Source organism: Manacus vitellinus, unplaced genomic scaffold (genome assembly GCF_001715985.3).
Source record: "Manacus vitellinus isolate BGI_N305 unplaced genomic scaffold, ASM171598v3 scaffold_0_pilon, whole genome shotgun sequence".
Classification (NCBI taxonomy): domain Eukaryota; kingdom Metazoa; phylum Chordata; class Aves; order Passeriformes; family Pipridae; genus Manacus; species Manacus vitellinus.
In genome coordinates, this window is record NW_021938789.1 from 8,565,581 (window position 1) to 8,583,500 (window position 17,920).

The 17,920-nt window shown below is 36.7% G+C and overlaps 1 protein-coding gene across 2 annotated transcripts in view; it reads right to left on the minus strand.

Moving 5' to 3' along the window:
• Positions 1-2,957: 2,957 nt before the first annotated feature.
• The window catches only part of BOD1L1 (biorientation of chromosomes in cell division 1 like 1), a 35,736-nt gene continuing 20,773 nt past the window's right edge, over positions 2,958-17,920 (minus strand). For both annotated transcript variants that reach the window (XM_018067416.2, XM_029963126.1), the window contains exons 12-24: positions 17,864-17,907; positions 16,863-16,950; positions 15,716-15,792; positions 14,978-15,062; positions 14,234-14,307; positions 12,896-12,971; positions 12,781-12,815; positions 10,835-10,880; positions 7,833-7,867; positions 7,634-7,718; positions 7,039-7,192; positions 5,273-5,416; positions 2,958-4,205 (exon numbers count right to left, since the gene is read on the minus strand). In XM_018067416.2, coding sequence (XP_017922905.1) covers positions 4,097-4,205; positions 5,273-5,416; positions 7,039-7,192; positions 7,634-7,718; positions 7,833-7,867; positions 10,835-10,880; positions 12,781-12,815; positions 12,896-12,971; positions 14,234-14,307; positions 14,978-15,062; positions 15,716-15,792; positions 16,863-16,950; positions 17,864-17,907 — 1,052 coding nt within the window. In that variant the 3' untranslated portion in view covers positions 2,958-4,096. The remainder of the gene's footprint in view (positions 4,206-5,272; positions 5,417-7,038; positions 7,193-7,633; positions 7,719-7,832; positions 7,868-10,834; positions 10,881-12,780; positions 12,816-12,895; positions 12,972-14,233; positions 14,308-14,977; positions 15,063-15,715; positions 15,793-16,862; positions 16,951-17,863; positions 17,908-17,920) is intronic.

Here is a 17,920-nt window from a genome sequence, read left to right on the forward strand (position 1 = left end):
CCCTACTGACTTTGGATCAGGTTCTAGAGGGAAATTTCACCAGTTGCAAGAGTTACAAGCTTGCCAGACCCCACCAAAAAACAAAAACTGCAAATGAACTTTCACTGGTGACTCTTTAGCTGGTTTCAAAAAACACCAACATGATGAAAAACAACCGAACAAAATCCATTTCTGTGATTTAAAAATCTATATAGTACATAACCCCACAGAATTTTAGGTTGATAACAGTTAAGACATGTAAATAGCCTTATTCAAGTAGAATGCAGTAGAAATATAGATACTGAGAGCTAGCCAACAGTCAGCTGGTAACAAGTAAGCAGGACTCAAGTTCCTGTTCTGTAAAACTCAGCAGGGGGGACTTCAACTCTATTTCTCCTGAGCCACTTTCAGGACATTCTGTTTCATCATGGTGCAGGACAGAATTTTTTTCCTGACCTCTCTAAATTTGCATGGGCTAGGAAAGTATCTTTGCTTTACACATGTATCAAGATTCAAGTTGCAGTAGGAGCCTAACTTCCAAACAAGAGGAATGCGCGTGACTGTGGGGAAAGACAGTGGAGTCTTTCCACGTATCCTCCCCTCCCCTTCTTGCAATTGTCTTTGATGGGCCATATAATTTGTCCTAAGATAAGACCACCAGGTGGGAATTGCAGGAGGAACTGTCTGGATGCTCACAAAATAAATGCATTCTAGAGACCAGGGAGCTGTGATGATGGTAACTGATCTTTGGTACACCTGGGCTGCAAAAGGGTAGAAAATGCTGCCAGAGATGGGTGTCCTGGTTCCGGCCAGGATAGGGTTAATTTTTTGCAGTAGCCTTGAGGGGACATGGCTAAGACCCAGAGGTTAATCTATACCACCTCAAATCCTTGCCAGAGCATGGGGAAAGGGACTCCAGTCTGGGGAGAAGGGGCTCTTGCTGGTCATGGCATACATCAAACCCGAATATAGGGAACAATCCCTTCTGGATGTGTGCACAGGTAAAAGCACTAAGATCCAGTCAGTCACACATGGAATTAAAATCCTAAAGTAGCTCCCATAGGTGCTTTGTCACTTTGCCATTGTGCATTGGGCAAGGACAAAGACTGTAAATGTGTATGTTTCTAGCTGGACCTGCTTACATGATAACGTTTTAGACCTGCTGATCTTATAGACTGCATTGGCATTATTTACAAACTGTCTTAGCAATAAATTTAATCATAATCATCCACATAACTAGCATCATACTTCTTGTGCCTGATTGAGAGTCTTCTCTCTACTACTCTGCCACAATGTGACTCCTGCTGCATCCAAGGGAAGAACAATTCTCCCCCTCCCTGTTTTCTGCTCAGAAAGGACTTTGGGAGACAGAAGGTATGAAAGACCTGAAAAATGTAAACATTCACTCACAGAATCATTAAGGTTGGAAAAGATCTCCAAGATCATTGAGTCCAACCTTTGACCAACCACCACATGAACTAAATCATCAAGGTATTTCTGGAGTGCTTCCTGCAACGGTGACTCCACCACCTCCCTGGGCAGCCCATTCCAATGTCTAACACTTTCAGAAAAGGAATTCTTCCCGACATCCAGACTGAACCTCACAAGTTATGCTTAACTACAGTAGACTATCCCTGTAAAGCATAATAGTAATTTAGATGACACTTTGAAAGTACTTGTAATCTGAGATTACTGAACAAACAAACAAACAAAAACTCCAAACAGGGATTGACAGTGATTGTGGTCTGGCAGAAATGTCTATTTTGTTCATAAGGAAGAAGCTGCCAGTGAGTAAAACATGCGTAAGCTGAAAGTTTATGGAACCAGCAGTTTTTACCCTCCCTTTAAGGAAAAGTGGCTCTCCTGCTGAAAAATAATTCCTTTAATGCCTTCATATTACGGAATAATTTAATGAGATACACTGCCTAAACAAGATGTTCCTAAATGTTATCCATCACTAAGGGGAAGGACAGTAGATCTTCCAGGAGCTTAGCTTAAAGAGACTGGCACTGATCTTCAGAGCTGTATTTCTCTACTGAAATCATCAGACAACAGCCAGTCAGAAGGATGTGCCACAAGACACACGTGCTTTGTCAATCACTATAATCCATCAGAAGAGCTGTGCCTGTGAAATAGGCAAACACAAACTGTACCACAGCAGGACAGGTACTACCAGCAGAGAGAATAAATCATAACAATGTACAGTGTGCAACGGGGGGTTTCCTTAGGAACCTCCTGAGCACTCTCAGTACTGAATTCAGTGTAAGGAAACAAATGGAACAGATGCAGGGAAGGACTCCAAATCCCATCTACAACAGTAGATGCACCCTTTGAAAAACAAGCAGTTCTTGTTGAGCCTCAGAGAACAAAGGCTGAGATGAAATCTACAGTATGCATTTGGTCTATGCATACTGCAGGGGGTGAAGGGAAAGAAAAACAGGAAAAAAAGAAAATATTCAACTTATCCTACAACTGCACACAAAAAAGAGTATACACATCAGTATCAGTAATATATAGGAATGTATCAAGCAGTATGTTAACAAGGTATGTATTAGTATGGCAGCAGAGTTAAGGTAGAAAGCAAAAGGAGTTATTTTTCAGAGCAAGGATATTTTCTTTTTAGACTAATTTGCTTAGAAAAATATTATGTGTGCACTTTTACAGTGTGCTAAGCCAGGTAAATATGTTCCCTACCGTTTATATACCTAAAATGTAAGCACCTGTAAACATTTTTTAAAGACACTAACCAGGTAAAACTTATAGATATGACTCCAACCACACCCATTTGTAAAAACAAGTTCCACAGCAAAACAATCAAAGGAAAATAAAATATGGCAACTCGGGTTTTTGGCAAACATTTTATAATTTTTATATAAAAATCTCAGTAAGAAACCTAGCAGAATATCTGACGGAAACATCTGCCTTACAACAAGTTCAAAAAAACCTCACAAAAAAAAAAGAAATAAAGAAAAAAAAAGTAAAATTCCAACCCCCAAAATATTTTTTAATTATAAACCAGAATATCAACAAAACACTTAAAATAATCTCAGATTGTTTGGCAATTCATCACATCATAACAAGAGACACATTTGATCATATGAAAAGTTTAACTTTATATACAACTTCACTTGAACATTTGCTCTTACCAGAGTTAATATACATTAAAAAAAGATTCTGGCAATAATACCAGGTTCTGTTTTTAATACCTGTGTATAAAATGTAACATAAAATGCTGAAGCTCTATAGTTAGGAGAAGTGACATTTGATTTCAATGGGTCCCTCTTTGTTGAAAAAGACAAATACTGAAAGAACAGCTGTTTAGTTGCAAAATAAAACTGTTTCACTTTAGGGTGGTGTTGGCTGTGAATAAATCTAACCTAATACTATTTACTTCTTGAGGTCGGTAGTAAATTTACAAGTGAAAATATAATCTAGTTAGATTACATTTTAAATTTCATACTTTGTCACAAATGTGAACAGAAAGGAACCAAGTCCCCTTCACTATGCTAAACTACTTTAATGCATGCGAGAAAAATACTTTACCAACTGTCTGAGCATATTTTAGAGAACTTCAGACTTTCGACAGCCCTGGGGGAGCAGAGGGGAAGTTTCCTACTGACATCTGCATAGAATGTAAAATATATAATTAAAAAACCCTAAGGTATATACTAAAGTTTACAGACCAATGCTTTCCATATAATAAATAAAATGTCCATCATCGATTAGATTCATACACAGAGTAAAATACAACCTATTTTTACAAGTTTATGTACAAAGTGTATTAGTAGGCACATGTGTGCCTTATGGGTTGGAAGCATTTGCATTAGCATGTCACATTGGGAAACTCCAACTTTCCAAGTCAGTGATAAAATATATAACTACTTTGTTTTTCATTCAGATACAAAGTAAACTTATTTTTCATCTGAAATAAATGTACATAATATTCTGTATAAACAATAGTTTATAAAGCTGTTTAAAATGTAACTTAAAAGTACTGCATTGTTTAACTTAGAGCTCTGAAACAAGCACGTGCAAATCCCTTTGCTTTAAAAAAAATAGAAGCACAGATGTTTTTCTTCCTTTTGACTTTTTCAGGAAGAGTACTAGCTGGTAGAGATTATCGTTTTGCTTTCTTTCCTGGTGTTTCCTCTGTTTTCTGCTGGCCTTTTCTCCGTACCACTGTTGGGCTGTCCTCCCTTTTACGCTTTGCAGACTGCGCCTTTAACCTGAAAGGCATAATTAATAATTATTTTAACAATGGTAGGGTCTGTAAAACAAAAGGAGTGGTCAGGCACAATTCTCTTTAGAGGACTAAACTAAATTGTCTATCTCTGATGAATTACGAGGATATATTATTTAAAAATACTAACACACTCACATGCTCCCATCACATCTTAACAGGACACTGTGTGCTAATAATTCTGTATTTTGAAGAGTGCACCATATGCAGAATTTGGGGCTAGAACTCTCCTTCCCTCTCTTCTTTGGAAAGATTTGTGGGTTATAACAGAATATAATGGACTACATTACCTTGTACCCTGTCTCACAAAGACAGAATAGTGGCAACAGCAGCTCAAGTCTTGCATACACAAGAGGGAGTAAAGGGCAGAGATCATATACCCTTACCTCTATTTAAGCATACATCTATAAGCACACCATATTTCAGATGCAACTGGTTTAAACTCTTGGCCATTCTAACCATTCAGAGAAATGAACATGAGGTGAACTGTGACGGCCCATCAGCGCACGATACACGTGTCTCGGTTCAGTTTGAAGACACTGCCACATTTCACAGAGGATGACAGATACATTTGGCATATAACACATTAAAAAGTGTACCAGGAAAGGAGGGAAAGGGAGATATACTCAAAATTTGATATGAGGACTCTCAGAGTTTCTCCTCTTTTATCAGCTAAACTTAGACTTTTTTAAGCATTAGAATCATGTCATTATATTTGGCTTTAACCTGCACTATCGATGTTCTTTCCCCCCACCTGGGAAAGAATCACGGCTGAAGTTAAAATACTGAATAACACCATTTTCAGATTCTCCCAGATTTCAGGTTTCTGAGGATGTAAAGAAAAAAATCTAGTCTTCCAAATGTTAAAGAAAGGAAGAAAAAATAAAAACATAAACAGAAGAAAATCCTTTAAAAGCTTTTATATATCACAAGAGAACAGAACAAAACTAGACTGCTGTTCTGATTTTGAAACAGTGTATTACATATAAGGAAAGGATCAATGTAGTGGCTTCCAAAACAAATACTCGAAGTGGATTCAACTTTAATACTTACTGTGTCAATGGAGGAGATTTATTAATTTTTGTATCACTTGGAGATCTTTTTTTAGTTGCTAGTTTCTGTCGTTTTCTAGGAGAAACTGAACTTGGACTGCTGCCTTTAGAAGTTGCACGTGTGGTTGGCTTGCTGGGCTGTTTTCTGTAATACAAAAGAATGATGAATGCATATATAACAAGATACTTTTACCAAGTCACTTTCTTCTTGCACTCCAAGTGCAGCAAATTAAGACTACACAGCATTTGCAACTAGTATATAAAAGTTGACAAAAGGAACAGTGAAAAAACTGTATTTGCTGCTTCAAGACAAACTTCAATACCAAGCTGTGTATTTTCAAATGGCTACTTTACTGACAATATTTAGCATTTAACTAAATAAAAATACTCATTCCAAGTCCACAATAATTTTGGTACATAAGTGCCCATGTTTAAAAAAGCAACTTGTTATGAATTCACTCATACGAGCTTTGGTATCCACTACTTCAGAAACATGAAAAACTTGTTACTGGCCACTAACTTCATAGTTTGGAAAACAGGTTACTTAAGTCAGAGAAACTGTTAATCCAGCAATGCTGAAAATGAAGCATCATCCCCTTCTACAGAATTATTCCCAAATGCTGCTTATAAAATGTAGACTGTATATAGCACCTTAAGGTAGAGATGCTTTGTTACAATTGGAGCTAGAAAGGCAGCACTGGAAAACTGAGACACAACCCCAAATCTATAAAAAGTAGATGTTTCCACAAGCAATCAGAATAAAACCACTAATATCTAAACCTTTATTACAATTTTAGAGTTAACAATTATGTGAGACTAACAGAAGTCCCTCTGCCTTTACCAAAACAAAATTATTGTTTACTAAGTGGTAAATGTTCTGAGTTTTTATTTAAATGAAAATCACATAACTGCTTTCTGATTCAGCTCTGAAATTATCAGCTCAAGAGCATAGTGCGAACTGTGCTTCAAATAAGGCCCAAGGGCTAACATATAACATATAATATCTTTATGACTGAAGTAAATCTGGTCAATTTAAAGAAATCTCACACTAACATAAAAAAAAAGCCTGGACTCCAATTCTGTTCTGGATGGCAGCAACATAAATCAGAACCTTCCAAAGCTGCTTTCTTTCATTGTTTCCCCAATAAAATCAAGAGGATAAGCTCTGCTAGAATTCCGTTTGCCTACAAAAAGGCAGACCTGTGCTAAGGGAGATGAGAACAGCGTCACAAAAGAGCTCTTGCTACCACACCAGTCTTTTACAGTAAGATTGCTCTCCAGTCTTGCAGATAACCACACTAGAAATTAAATCCTCCAGCACTGCAGATTCATGTATTTAAAAACCAGGAACTTACATGGATAATCGTATTTTCACATTGTTCCAACTCCAAATACTAAACAGTGAATTGCAGAGTCAAGTCAGAGGTCCCATTTTTACCTATCAGAACTAAGTGCCCTTAGACTCAGCTTCTGAGGCATCACTTAGGATGAAGACTGCCAACAGGACCAATTCTTACCTTCTTACATACTCAAGTATGCCTTTATGAGATCCTAAGTTTCCCCCCACCCTTCACCTTTTGTCTCTTCATCCCTAGGAAAGCTGTACTAGAATTAGAATCATAATTATTTGAGAAGCTCTCATCAATTTAAAGCACATAAACAAAAAAAAGACAAAAAAAGGAAGTAACAATCTCTTCCCTGAAACAAACCCCACAACTAAGACCAATGCAGAAAAAAAGCTTGCTATTGGTGTCTCTATGCAGTTACCTTTGAGCCTCTAATCTTGTGGTTGATCTAGTTGTGGCCCTGGAATGTGCATCATCATCTTCCTCACCATCTTCTTCCTCAGCTTCCTCTTGCTCTTTTAGTTCATCTTCAGAAGACGTTAATTTCCGACGTTTTTTCTCTGGTTCCAGTGTTTCTGTCCATGTAAAAGTTTACACATCTGTTATAATTTTCCAAAAGCCCTCCAAAACGACATGAACACTTAACTTAGAAAAGGTATTCTAGTCACAAATCCCATTTCCAGTAATTTTCCATTTCCTTCATGCTTCAACATTTTTAATTCACACTTGTTTGACTTAATCTTGCTAACACATTCACCATAGTTTACTTACACAGCTCATAGCCAGTATTCATAGAAAATTCATGAGGCTTTACAGAAGCATCTGGGATGTAGCAATTCTGACATGAGATTACAGCAATTTACACATATTTACATAATATTTACACTAGCTGTAACTCAATGATTTTTCCTCAAGAAAGGAAAATTGAATAAAGCTTATCTTGTTGCTATTAGTAAACAGAAAGGCACAGTAATATCTTCTCATTCTTATGGAGTAGCACAGTTTCATGCTTTTACCAGTTTCCTCTGACTGAACCAGAGAACGTCTGGACTTTCTTCCCCTTTTACGCACAGCCATTTCTGCTTTCTCAGCTTCATCTTCCTGAGAAAACAAAATGGAAGCAAGTAAGTCAAGAACAATTTACTTTACATAGAAGACAGACATTTTTTGTTACACACAGCTTATAGATTTACAAATTAAAATGGTTGCACTTACATTTGTTGTTTCTTTCTTATCGGATACATCTGTACCTAAAAAAAAGGAAAGAAAAAAACTTGATCCTGAACTTCAAATCTTTCACCCATCAATTTGAAAGGGTGTTCTTTCATACTCTGTCAACTTTGCATAAACATCACAGAAGATCAGAAAACATTTAAAGTCTCTTTTTAATTTAGAATATGGCTTTCTTGTATTTCGTTATATACAAAGACTGGGACAATGATTAATTTTTTTAAGTACTAAGGCTTTATATGACTGACAGTATTTATTGCTTTGTTGCATATGCTGTTTTGTTTTCATGGAAAAGCAAAAGTTACTCACTCCCTTTTAATTACTGTCAACTATTGACAGAATCACAGAAAAATTTAGCTTGGAAAGGGCTTCTGGAGGTCATCTAGTCCAACCTCCTGTTCAAAGCATGGCTAAATTAATTGATCTGATCAAGATCTTGTTCAGTCCAATTTTGAAAGTCTCCAAGTACATGGTTCCTCCATGTGTTCTAGGCAATCTGTTCTAGTGCTTAACTGTGCTCATGGTGAGACACCAAGATGACTGTAGCTCAAAAAGACACTATTTAAAACCTGTCTAATACCTAGTATGCAAATCACATGACTCTCTGCTGAAGTACTTACGTCCAATTCAGTAATTTTTGCTGACTGGTCTGTGCATGTTAAAACACATCTGTAACTCTACAGCTCATGTCTCAACCCAGCCTGTGTCTGTGGTTACCATTTCTACCATGACTAACTCTATATCCCCAAATCACCATTGGTGAATCAGAGCTCAAATCAGTCCAGCAGTTTAATTACCTAGGCAGCCTCATCTCCTCGGATGGTAAGACTGACGGAGAGATAGACAACAGGTTAGCAAAGGCATACAGTGCCTTCGGAAAACTCTATAAAAGAGTTTGGCGAAATAAGCACCTGAAGAAAAGTACCAAGATCAGTGTTTACAGAGCCATAGTGCTGTCTACTCTTTTATATGGATCCGAATCATGGGTCATCTACCGCCACCACCTCCGACTCCTAGAACGCTTCCATCAACGCTGCCTCCGTACAATCCTAAACATCCACTGGTCAGATTATGTGACCAATACATCTGTTCTAGAACAAGCAGCAGTCACAAGTATTGAGGCCATGTTACTGAGAACACAGCTGCGATGGGCAGGGCACGTCTCCAGGATGAAGGACCACTGCCTCCCTAAGATCCTGCTTTATGGTGAACTTGCCACCGGTTGCTGCAAGACAGGAGTCCCAAAGAGGAGATACAAGGACTCCCTGAAACAACATCTCAGCCTTGGCCATATTGATCATCATAACTGGTCTACTCTGGCCTCCAATCGGGAGGCCTGGAGACACACCATCTATAACGCTGCTGTCTCCTTTGAGAACACACGTAGGATCACTCTTGAGGAGAAAAGACAACACAGAAAGAACCGTGTCTTGCAGAATATACCACCTAAGGAGTCTTTCTGCTGTGCCTTTTGCAACCGGACGTGTCTTATCTCGTATTGGCCTTTTTAGCCACCAACGCACTTGTAACAAACGTGGGTAGAGCCCTCCCCAAATCTTCGTTCGTGAAGCCCAGTCATGATGAATTAGTTTCAAGTTCAGTGTCTGTGCTATGGAAGAATGCTGCCTTCAACTTCCTCTGCTGTACCGATCAAAAAGAAACTCTCTGCACCCCACTCCATATGCGAGTCTGTCCCTGCCACGAACACCCAGAAATCACCAGATTGAGTGAACTGCATAGAGGGATTCTACTTTGCTTTCTCTTCACTGCCAGGGGTTTTCAAATCCTTTTGTCACATGAATGCTAACAGAGGATGAAAAGTTTAACAGTGTATTTCATCTACTTTATACACTCTTTTTAACATCGCTGTGACATTAACAGCCTTTTACCTGGAAAATGGAATTAAGCTTTAATTACACAGTCAAGTGACTGTCCTTGTCAATAAAAAGCAAACCAGAATGTAGTTTGACTCCTTTGTCACATTCTTGTTCTTTCTCTTTGTGTTGATAAAAGCCAAGTACCACACAACCAGCTAACCCTTCAGAGACAATTCTGAAGCAAATGGATTAAAGCTGACATTTTAACAAATGTGGAGAAAATAGGAAACAGTTCATATGTGCAGTGCAGCCAGATTAATATCTCTGTAGAAACAAACTTTTGGAAACTCTAGAAGATTTGTTTTGAAGATTTGTTTTCCAGGTTTGTTGCATGTTTGTTTATACTTCTTTACAAACCACTTTTTAACCTGCCTTTCAGGTTCATCTACTTCCTGCCATGGGTTTTAAAGTCTGTTTTATGAATGATCATAATTAAAATGATATGTTTAAACAACCAGTGCAGTTCAGACTCTATACACAAGAAAAATTAGGAAAGCAATAGCAAAGTATTTCACCTAATTTGATTTTAGTTTGAAGCACCAAAAGTACATTTCTCAGTCAAGCTACGCAATCATCTTTTAAAGATCTTACAGCAGCTGTGAAAGGGGAAAGAAATATCCCCTCGAGATACCACTAAGCTCTTTAGACACATATCCACAGATAGGTCAATTAACTGAACAAAATTTAAAATTTTAAGAGCTAATGTAGTGTGATTAACAGTCACTGTATGAAAGAAAATCAGCAGAAATGGAAAACAGTCACTAAGAACCAGTCTGACGGGGTACCTACCTTCCTCTGAAGCTCTGCCATGTGGCTAGCCACACAAATTAGTTATTAGGTGTATTCTGCTATGCATCAATCAGCACTTAACAGTGCTGCTGCATCTTTGAATTTAGTTCTTATCAAACTGCTCTTTTTCAAAATTAAAAACTTGGTAGCAATTAGGGACAAGTCTTCAATTCATCTGTTTACTCAGATGTTTTTTCATGAATAACACTGACTGCCAGAGATGATGTTTAGGAAGGACACATGTGATTTTCTTTTTCTTGGAAACCCACCTCTTTCTTCTATCTTTTGTTTTATATGGTAAAGCAGATATAACTTTCTTACCTATTTGAGGTGTTTTCCCTCTACTTGCAAAGGTAGAAAACTGCAGCTGAAAATAAAAAAAAAAGTGGGTTTCTTAATTTAAAGAAAACCAGAAAAATCCAGCATTGTATTACATAATCACAGAGACTTGCTTACATGCATTGTGAGCTTATCTGTCAATCTAGAAGACATGAACACTCTCATGAGCATCACAAAGTTTGTACTGAGTTTAACATAGGATACATTTCTCCATTTCTGATAAAAATCAGAAACAAGCCAAGTCAGCCCATAAACAATTAACAGCAGTTCCAGTAACCTAATTTACACTAGTCATTGCAAGAAAAGACACAAAAGGTAAAAGCCCTTTCAGTCAAATACATCTCCGAAAATTTAACTATCAACAATACAAAAAAGTTTAGTACAGTCACTTGATGTAATCACACAAACAGATTTACAGAATTACAAATCACCAGAATTTTTAATTTACTCAGAATGCAACAAAGCTATGTATAATTACAGAATCTCCTATGATGAGTGTCCAAAATATCATATTCTTTCATCACTGAACAACTCCACTAGGATGCCTATGCTTCCTCTGAAGTAGCACCATGTTCCCAAAGCAGCCCTGAGGAAACTGTCATGCAAAGGTAGTATCTCACCTTCCAGAACCCTTATCTCAGATGGGGGCAAGTAACGCTCCTCCCAGAGCCAGCCTGTCACTAAGAGGTACAGGCCCTTTACAATAGTTGAACCAGAACAAGATGGTTCTGTTCCAGTACTGAGGCTGCCAAGGTACATCTATTTCTGAGTGTGATTTTAAAATTAGTTTTAATTCTTAACTGAACAAAAACACCCCAAAAAACAACCAAACAAAATCCAATCCAAAACATCAGAACAGAAAAACCAAATACCAAACCCCACACCAGTTCAAATTATATTTCATTAAATTAATACTGGGGGTAAAAAATCAATTAGGAAACATTAGGAATTTTGAAACAAAACGCCAGTAGACCTGTAGAAGGGACAGGACTCAAAGAGCTGCCTGAAATGTTGTGAGGAAAGAACAAGCAGAGATAAGAACTCCTGCTATCCATATCCGAGGTGAATTTCCAAGATTTCTGACAGCCATGCCAGCTGGTGCCTCACCAGGCAAGCAGGCAGAAAACACATATTCCAACACACCTTCACTTTTAAAATCATCCCTTTTCTACACAATAACATTGATTCTGATATACAAGAATTCCCAAGGGAGGAGCCTTCCACTAGAATAAATCCAACTACTTGTACTCCACAAATATGCCTGATCCGTTACTACCCTGTGTTGTAATCCAGTTGGATTGCAGAAACAATACCAACAGGACACTCTCTTAGCAGCGAATGTACTTCAAAGGGTTAAGAAATTAAACTACTGCTGAGCTTTAAAAGACATGTTTCATGAGCTCTTAAGTTACCAACCAACATGTCTCAAGCTCTTGAATGAACTGTAATGTTGCAATACAGGTAATACAACTGCTTTACATAATATTTTATTTTACAGTTATTAAGAGATACTATGAGCTATTTTTATGATACGTTCATTAGAGGAAAAAAAAAATTCAAGTTTTTGAAACAAAGTCACCCTCGCTCTTCAGGACAAAATTAACTCTCAGCACAAATTAAAAGACACATGTGCACACAATCAAAATTTCACCCTGCCCACAGGTATATATTGCCAGCTAGTGTAACAGTTGAGATTTCTACTAAGTGAACCAAGTTTGAAGCTGATAGGTTATTTGCTACATTCTGACTTTTTGCTTAAAAGGTTCAGCTATATTAGGAGATAATATTAATAGTTTTTGTTTGCTTAGAATGAACTCAATGATCAATTTTTCCATAAGATGTTTCTGAAATGCTGTTAACTATTAAACAGATAAATGGCTCTTGAATTACTGTGTTTAAATGCACCCAAACAAAATAAAGGCACTTACATTCCCAGTGCTCATATCAGCTTTTGACTCCCCACCTGAGGGAAGAAATATGAGTTCAGAACTTGAATGTCACTATTTTCCTTGTTTTTCCACATAGGTATTATGAACTACTTACCACCAGGTTGTACTGCTTCAAGAGGGTATTTACGAGGCCGTCCCCTTTTCCTTTTCACTATTACAGGCTGATTTTCCTATTAAAAGTAAAGGAAAAACATATTTTAGTTACTGAAAGTGACATTTAGCATTTGAGCAATACAATGCAAAGACTGCTGATAACCAAATTCATAATGTGATAGCAGCAGAAGTACTGCCTAAAAAAGTCAGTTAAAAAATACAGATGAGGCAGATTTCACAGGAAGAGACGCAGCCTTTTATGAAATCAACTAATATAGCTGAAAAGAAACAAGACAGCTCCCAGTTATGCAAAATTCTCTGTGGCTGAGCTCAGGCACCAAAAATGCAGTGCCTTCTTCTCCCTTCCCCACAATGGTCTCAGAGATGCTTCTGCCTTACCCTACACAAGAACTCCAACCTTTGTATCTTGTCAGTCCCGTTCCCCAGTGCCACACAGCAAAGGCTACATCCTATAACAGTTGAGCAGGTGCTATCAAACAGTTAATATCCCAGTTATCCCAATACACAGATTGCTGATATTCTCCACATAAACAGGGTCTTTAGCAAAAAAAGGCCCCTTATTTTGAAGTTTGAGCTTTGAAGGACAACTTTAAGTAACAAATACGGTCAGATGTTCAGACTGCAAAATCCCCAATAACAGACTTCCTCCTATTTACGAGGAAAGAAGATTAAATGCCTCATTCAGCATTTAGTGAAGTCTAGCAGTATCTCCAGAAGGGTTCTTAGTGACTCAAGCCTTGAGTGAACAAACAAAAACATATTCTTTGTTTTCTTCCACTTCCAAATCTGAGGCAAGATGATGAAACCCAATGCCTTTATGAGATCAGCATCAATTTTCACCTCTAGGGTTCAGACATTTGTCTACAACCACCACTGCAGATTACCACAAGTATATGCCTAAGTGATAATGTATAGACTTTTAAAACTGCTAAAAGATAATATTTTTGTACAGCCAAGTCATATTTGTTAGTGACTAAACTGTCCACATCAATTACAGGATTTTCAGGGAACATGATCACTATACAATACAACTCTACAGAATTGCTTTTTAGACAATTTGTAAGCACTATTAAGTGTATGAAGGGAGTTACTCCCACTTCAATAATCAGCCACTGATGCTTTATGGTCTTTGAGTTTATACTTTGTGACAAAGCACGACCTGAGTCTTTGGTACTTTAGAGTACCAAACAAATTTCCACAACTATTTCTATGCAGGTGAAATCATAGTTTTAATATTGCTGTCAACAAAATTTAAAGTACTTATTTTCAGCGTGAACTTGCACTATCTTAGTTAGTTAATATGAATAAAACCACTCACCTCTGGAGAATTTTCATTTAGTTCTACACAGTGCTTTTTATTTTCAGACATTTCTTCTTCGACGCTAAATTCATCTTCAGACATGCAAAAAAAAAAGTACCTTTGCTTTATTAGGCAAAGAAGGCAAAGAAAAAGGTACAAGCCATAACCTCTGCACTGAAAACATGGTTTCATTCTCTAGCCTAAAATTCCCTAAAAAACCCCATCAGATATTAACACTGTGGATACATCTTTTATTATTTATTTTAGTGCAATTCATAAGTCAACTACAACAGTGCAATTTGCATGCTCTTTCCTAGTTGGTTTCTCTACAGAAACAAACAGGGTTGATGATGGTGAATTTTGATGGTGAATACATAATAATTTTTACACGAAAGGACACCTCTTGCTTGTGGTCAAAGCTAGGAGAAATTCCTGTCACATAATCCTAACTGTGCTATTTTTCTATCTACCTGTTTTTTAACAAGTTTATTTCCAATTAGCTTTCCTACCCAAGGTACATACTGAAGCAATAATGGAGCAAATGGGTGACAGCACAGCAGAAACATCAAAACTTCTCTTACCATTAAGGAACTAAGATTAATGCATTACTTGATAGCAGTAATAGAACAGACATCAACTAGAGAATATATGCAACTTTTTACTGGGATCAAGTTCATAATTTTTCTTAAAATCATTCAAATGAAAAGAAATTAGCCTTTAGTATGGGTTCAGAAAATCTACCATAGTGGGCAGTTTCATTACCTTTTTCTTCTGCAGTACCTGTAGGAGGTGTACACATTACATCAATTTCTTTGGACACTTCCGCTGTATCACCTGAAATAACGTCCTACATTATTTTGAAACAAGAAAGAAAAGAGAATCTTACTACAAATTAAAGATCAGTCAGTTACTTACACTAAAAAACAACCACAGTCCAATACATGAGTACTGTACTCATCAAGATTTTGTAATGTCTCTAAAACACTTTGGTGCTGAGAAGCTTCATCAGAAATCAGTGTGTAAGCCAGTCTGAAAAATTTTCCACGTACTCCTAAAAAGAATATCCATTTTGTCCTGAATTCCTGTTTTGACTTAGTAGGAATCAGTGCAAACCCAAAACTCAGGTGAAGTCCAATACCCTCTTGAGGATCTCAGATCAGTATGACCATGTAGGTGCTGAACTGACTGGACAGCTGGGATCCAGCAAAGTTCCACACTACCCTAAGCTCCTAACTATTGTGCAAATCAGCCCACCACACCTTGAAGGGATACAACAGAGACTCCAGCCTTTTTTTTTGTTTTGTTTTTTTTTTTTAAATTGTCTCCCCCTTGAAAAAGTAACATTCTCTAGTCAGTTTGTATTCAAGACAACACAAAAGTAGTTCAGAGTTAATAATGAAAACGTCCCCCAAAATAAACTCCTATAGAAATAAAGACTTAGATTTTAATCTTATTTACATTGTAGTTGCAGAACATTAACAAGAAAGTTCTTGAAAATACCTTCATGTTATCAGGTTTTGTTTTGGAACACTGACTTCGTTCATCTTTTTTTACATCCTGAGCAATCAGCTGGTTGCCTGCAAAACCAAGTAATAATTGAAGTGTTAGAAAAATGTCTTCTGCATTTGTCATATTTTCATGCTGCTTTTATATCAGTTCATCATTACTGAGTTTCAAAAGTCTGAAAAGTAGCATCTTAAAAACATGGGAACAGAAGTTATTCTAACCACTCTTCGAAAAAGAAGACAAAACAATTCCAAAAGAGAATTCCATGTTTCTTGTATGTTACAGGTGTGGTTTTCTTTGTTTGTTTGCTTTTAAAGATAAGCTCAAAATTGAAATTTGACAGGTACCACATCAAGAAACAGAATGTCAACTTTCAACTCACTCAGAGACAGAGAAAGCAGTTAATGCTATGTGGGACACTAATGAATACGTGACTTCTAATTACTCACTTAATCAAATCAAAATCCTTAGAAGAAGAATAAAAACTGTTATAAAAAATTAATACTAATAATTTTACTAACTTTTTTTTTCCTAAATTGTTCTGATGGTGAAAAAACAAAAAGCAGTTAAGGACAGAGCTTAAACAGATATTACACAGTCAGTCTCAATTACTATGTCAGCAAAATGCGTAACTTATTTCTAAGTTAACTTCATCTAAATTTAACTTAAAAATGTTTATGCCATTCAACGGACTGAATTCCTTCTCACTTTTTGCGTCTAGACAAATAGAAGGTTACACTAAAACTTAGTTCTTTCCAACCTAAGAGAAGGAAGCATCCAGCCCCAAATTCTACTCAATGTTTAGATTTTCCTCTAACGATCAGCTTCCGTCCCCGTGTGTTATTTTAGAAGGATAAAATTAGTAATTATTTTAAAGACCATACAAAAATTTTTCTTCACTTACAATTGAAAAAGTTATAATATTCTCCTGTGCAGTAATTAAATTTGTTATAATATGTTTTTCAAATATAGTGAGTGTAATATTAAAAAGCTGGTTTGGGAGGATAAATTGCTTTGGACTTTGCAATGCTCTATATTCCATTCTTTCCTCCAAAATACCATTTTATGGCCTAACGGCAGTAGAACTTTGTTTTGCAGCAGAGAAGCTCTGCACAAATTCGTGTAGTTCTGCATCACTCACATTTTTCTTTACCAGTTGTTTCTGAAGATTTACATTGTATTCCTCTAGATCTATGTTCTTCAGTTATCTGGGTATCCAAGTTTTCCACCTAGACATAAGACACAAAAAAAGATTAACTCCTTACCTTCTTTTAACTTTATAAACTTTTATGAAGTTTATAAACACAGACTGGAGAAACTTTTTCCTTCATGTTACTTTCAAGTACAACATGCATTAAAATGGAAAACAGCAGTTTACAAAAGGAATTTATTCCTAGAGCTCAGGGAACATTACTTCTGCAGAACGGCACCATGAAAGAATTTCTAACTTGTAGTATTTTCATAATTTGATCAATATTTTTCCAGAAAAAAAGGTTCAGAATTAATTAAGCACCCTACTAAGTGTTTTAAAAGCAGTTTATCACGGCAAATCACGCAAAATATTTCTGGATTTAAAAGCACACTCTCCTACATGCAGGAACAATAGAAGTATCTCACTAGCACCAAAAATGTGGCCAATCAGTATTACAGTACAGTAATAAATTTACTACTCAAGTTTAAGAAACCACAAACACATTTTCAGCTTCCTAGCTGCATTAAATGTCTTGTTTCTGCTCCGTAAGAAACTTTGCAGCTTTCCCAGTTATCCCTCTTATATTTATGAGTTCCTCCGAAATCACAGCAGACTGCATTAAAACAGCATGTTTCTAGTCGTGATCAAAAGCTCCAAGAATAATCCCTACTTTTTTCCCCCCTCTATTCTCATGGAGGACAAGCAAGCTTATCTTTTCTGCCAGTTAACAGTCTTGAAATAGTCATAGACTGTGGAACAACAATACAAGATTTATTTACTGGTAGATTTGAAAGAATAATTAGACATCAACCTACACAGCTGCACAGTCTCAATATACATAGCATATACAAAAATATTATTTTCCTTTAGAGAATATTTAATGTAAATAGAAGTAAATGCAAGTATGAAAAAAGCAGCACAGAGAATAAATTTAAAAAACAAGAACTTACATGAGAAGTTTCTCTTTCTAAAGCAATATTCCTCTGCAGCAAATCTATTAAAAAATA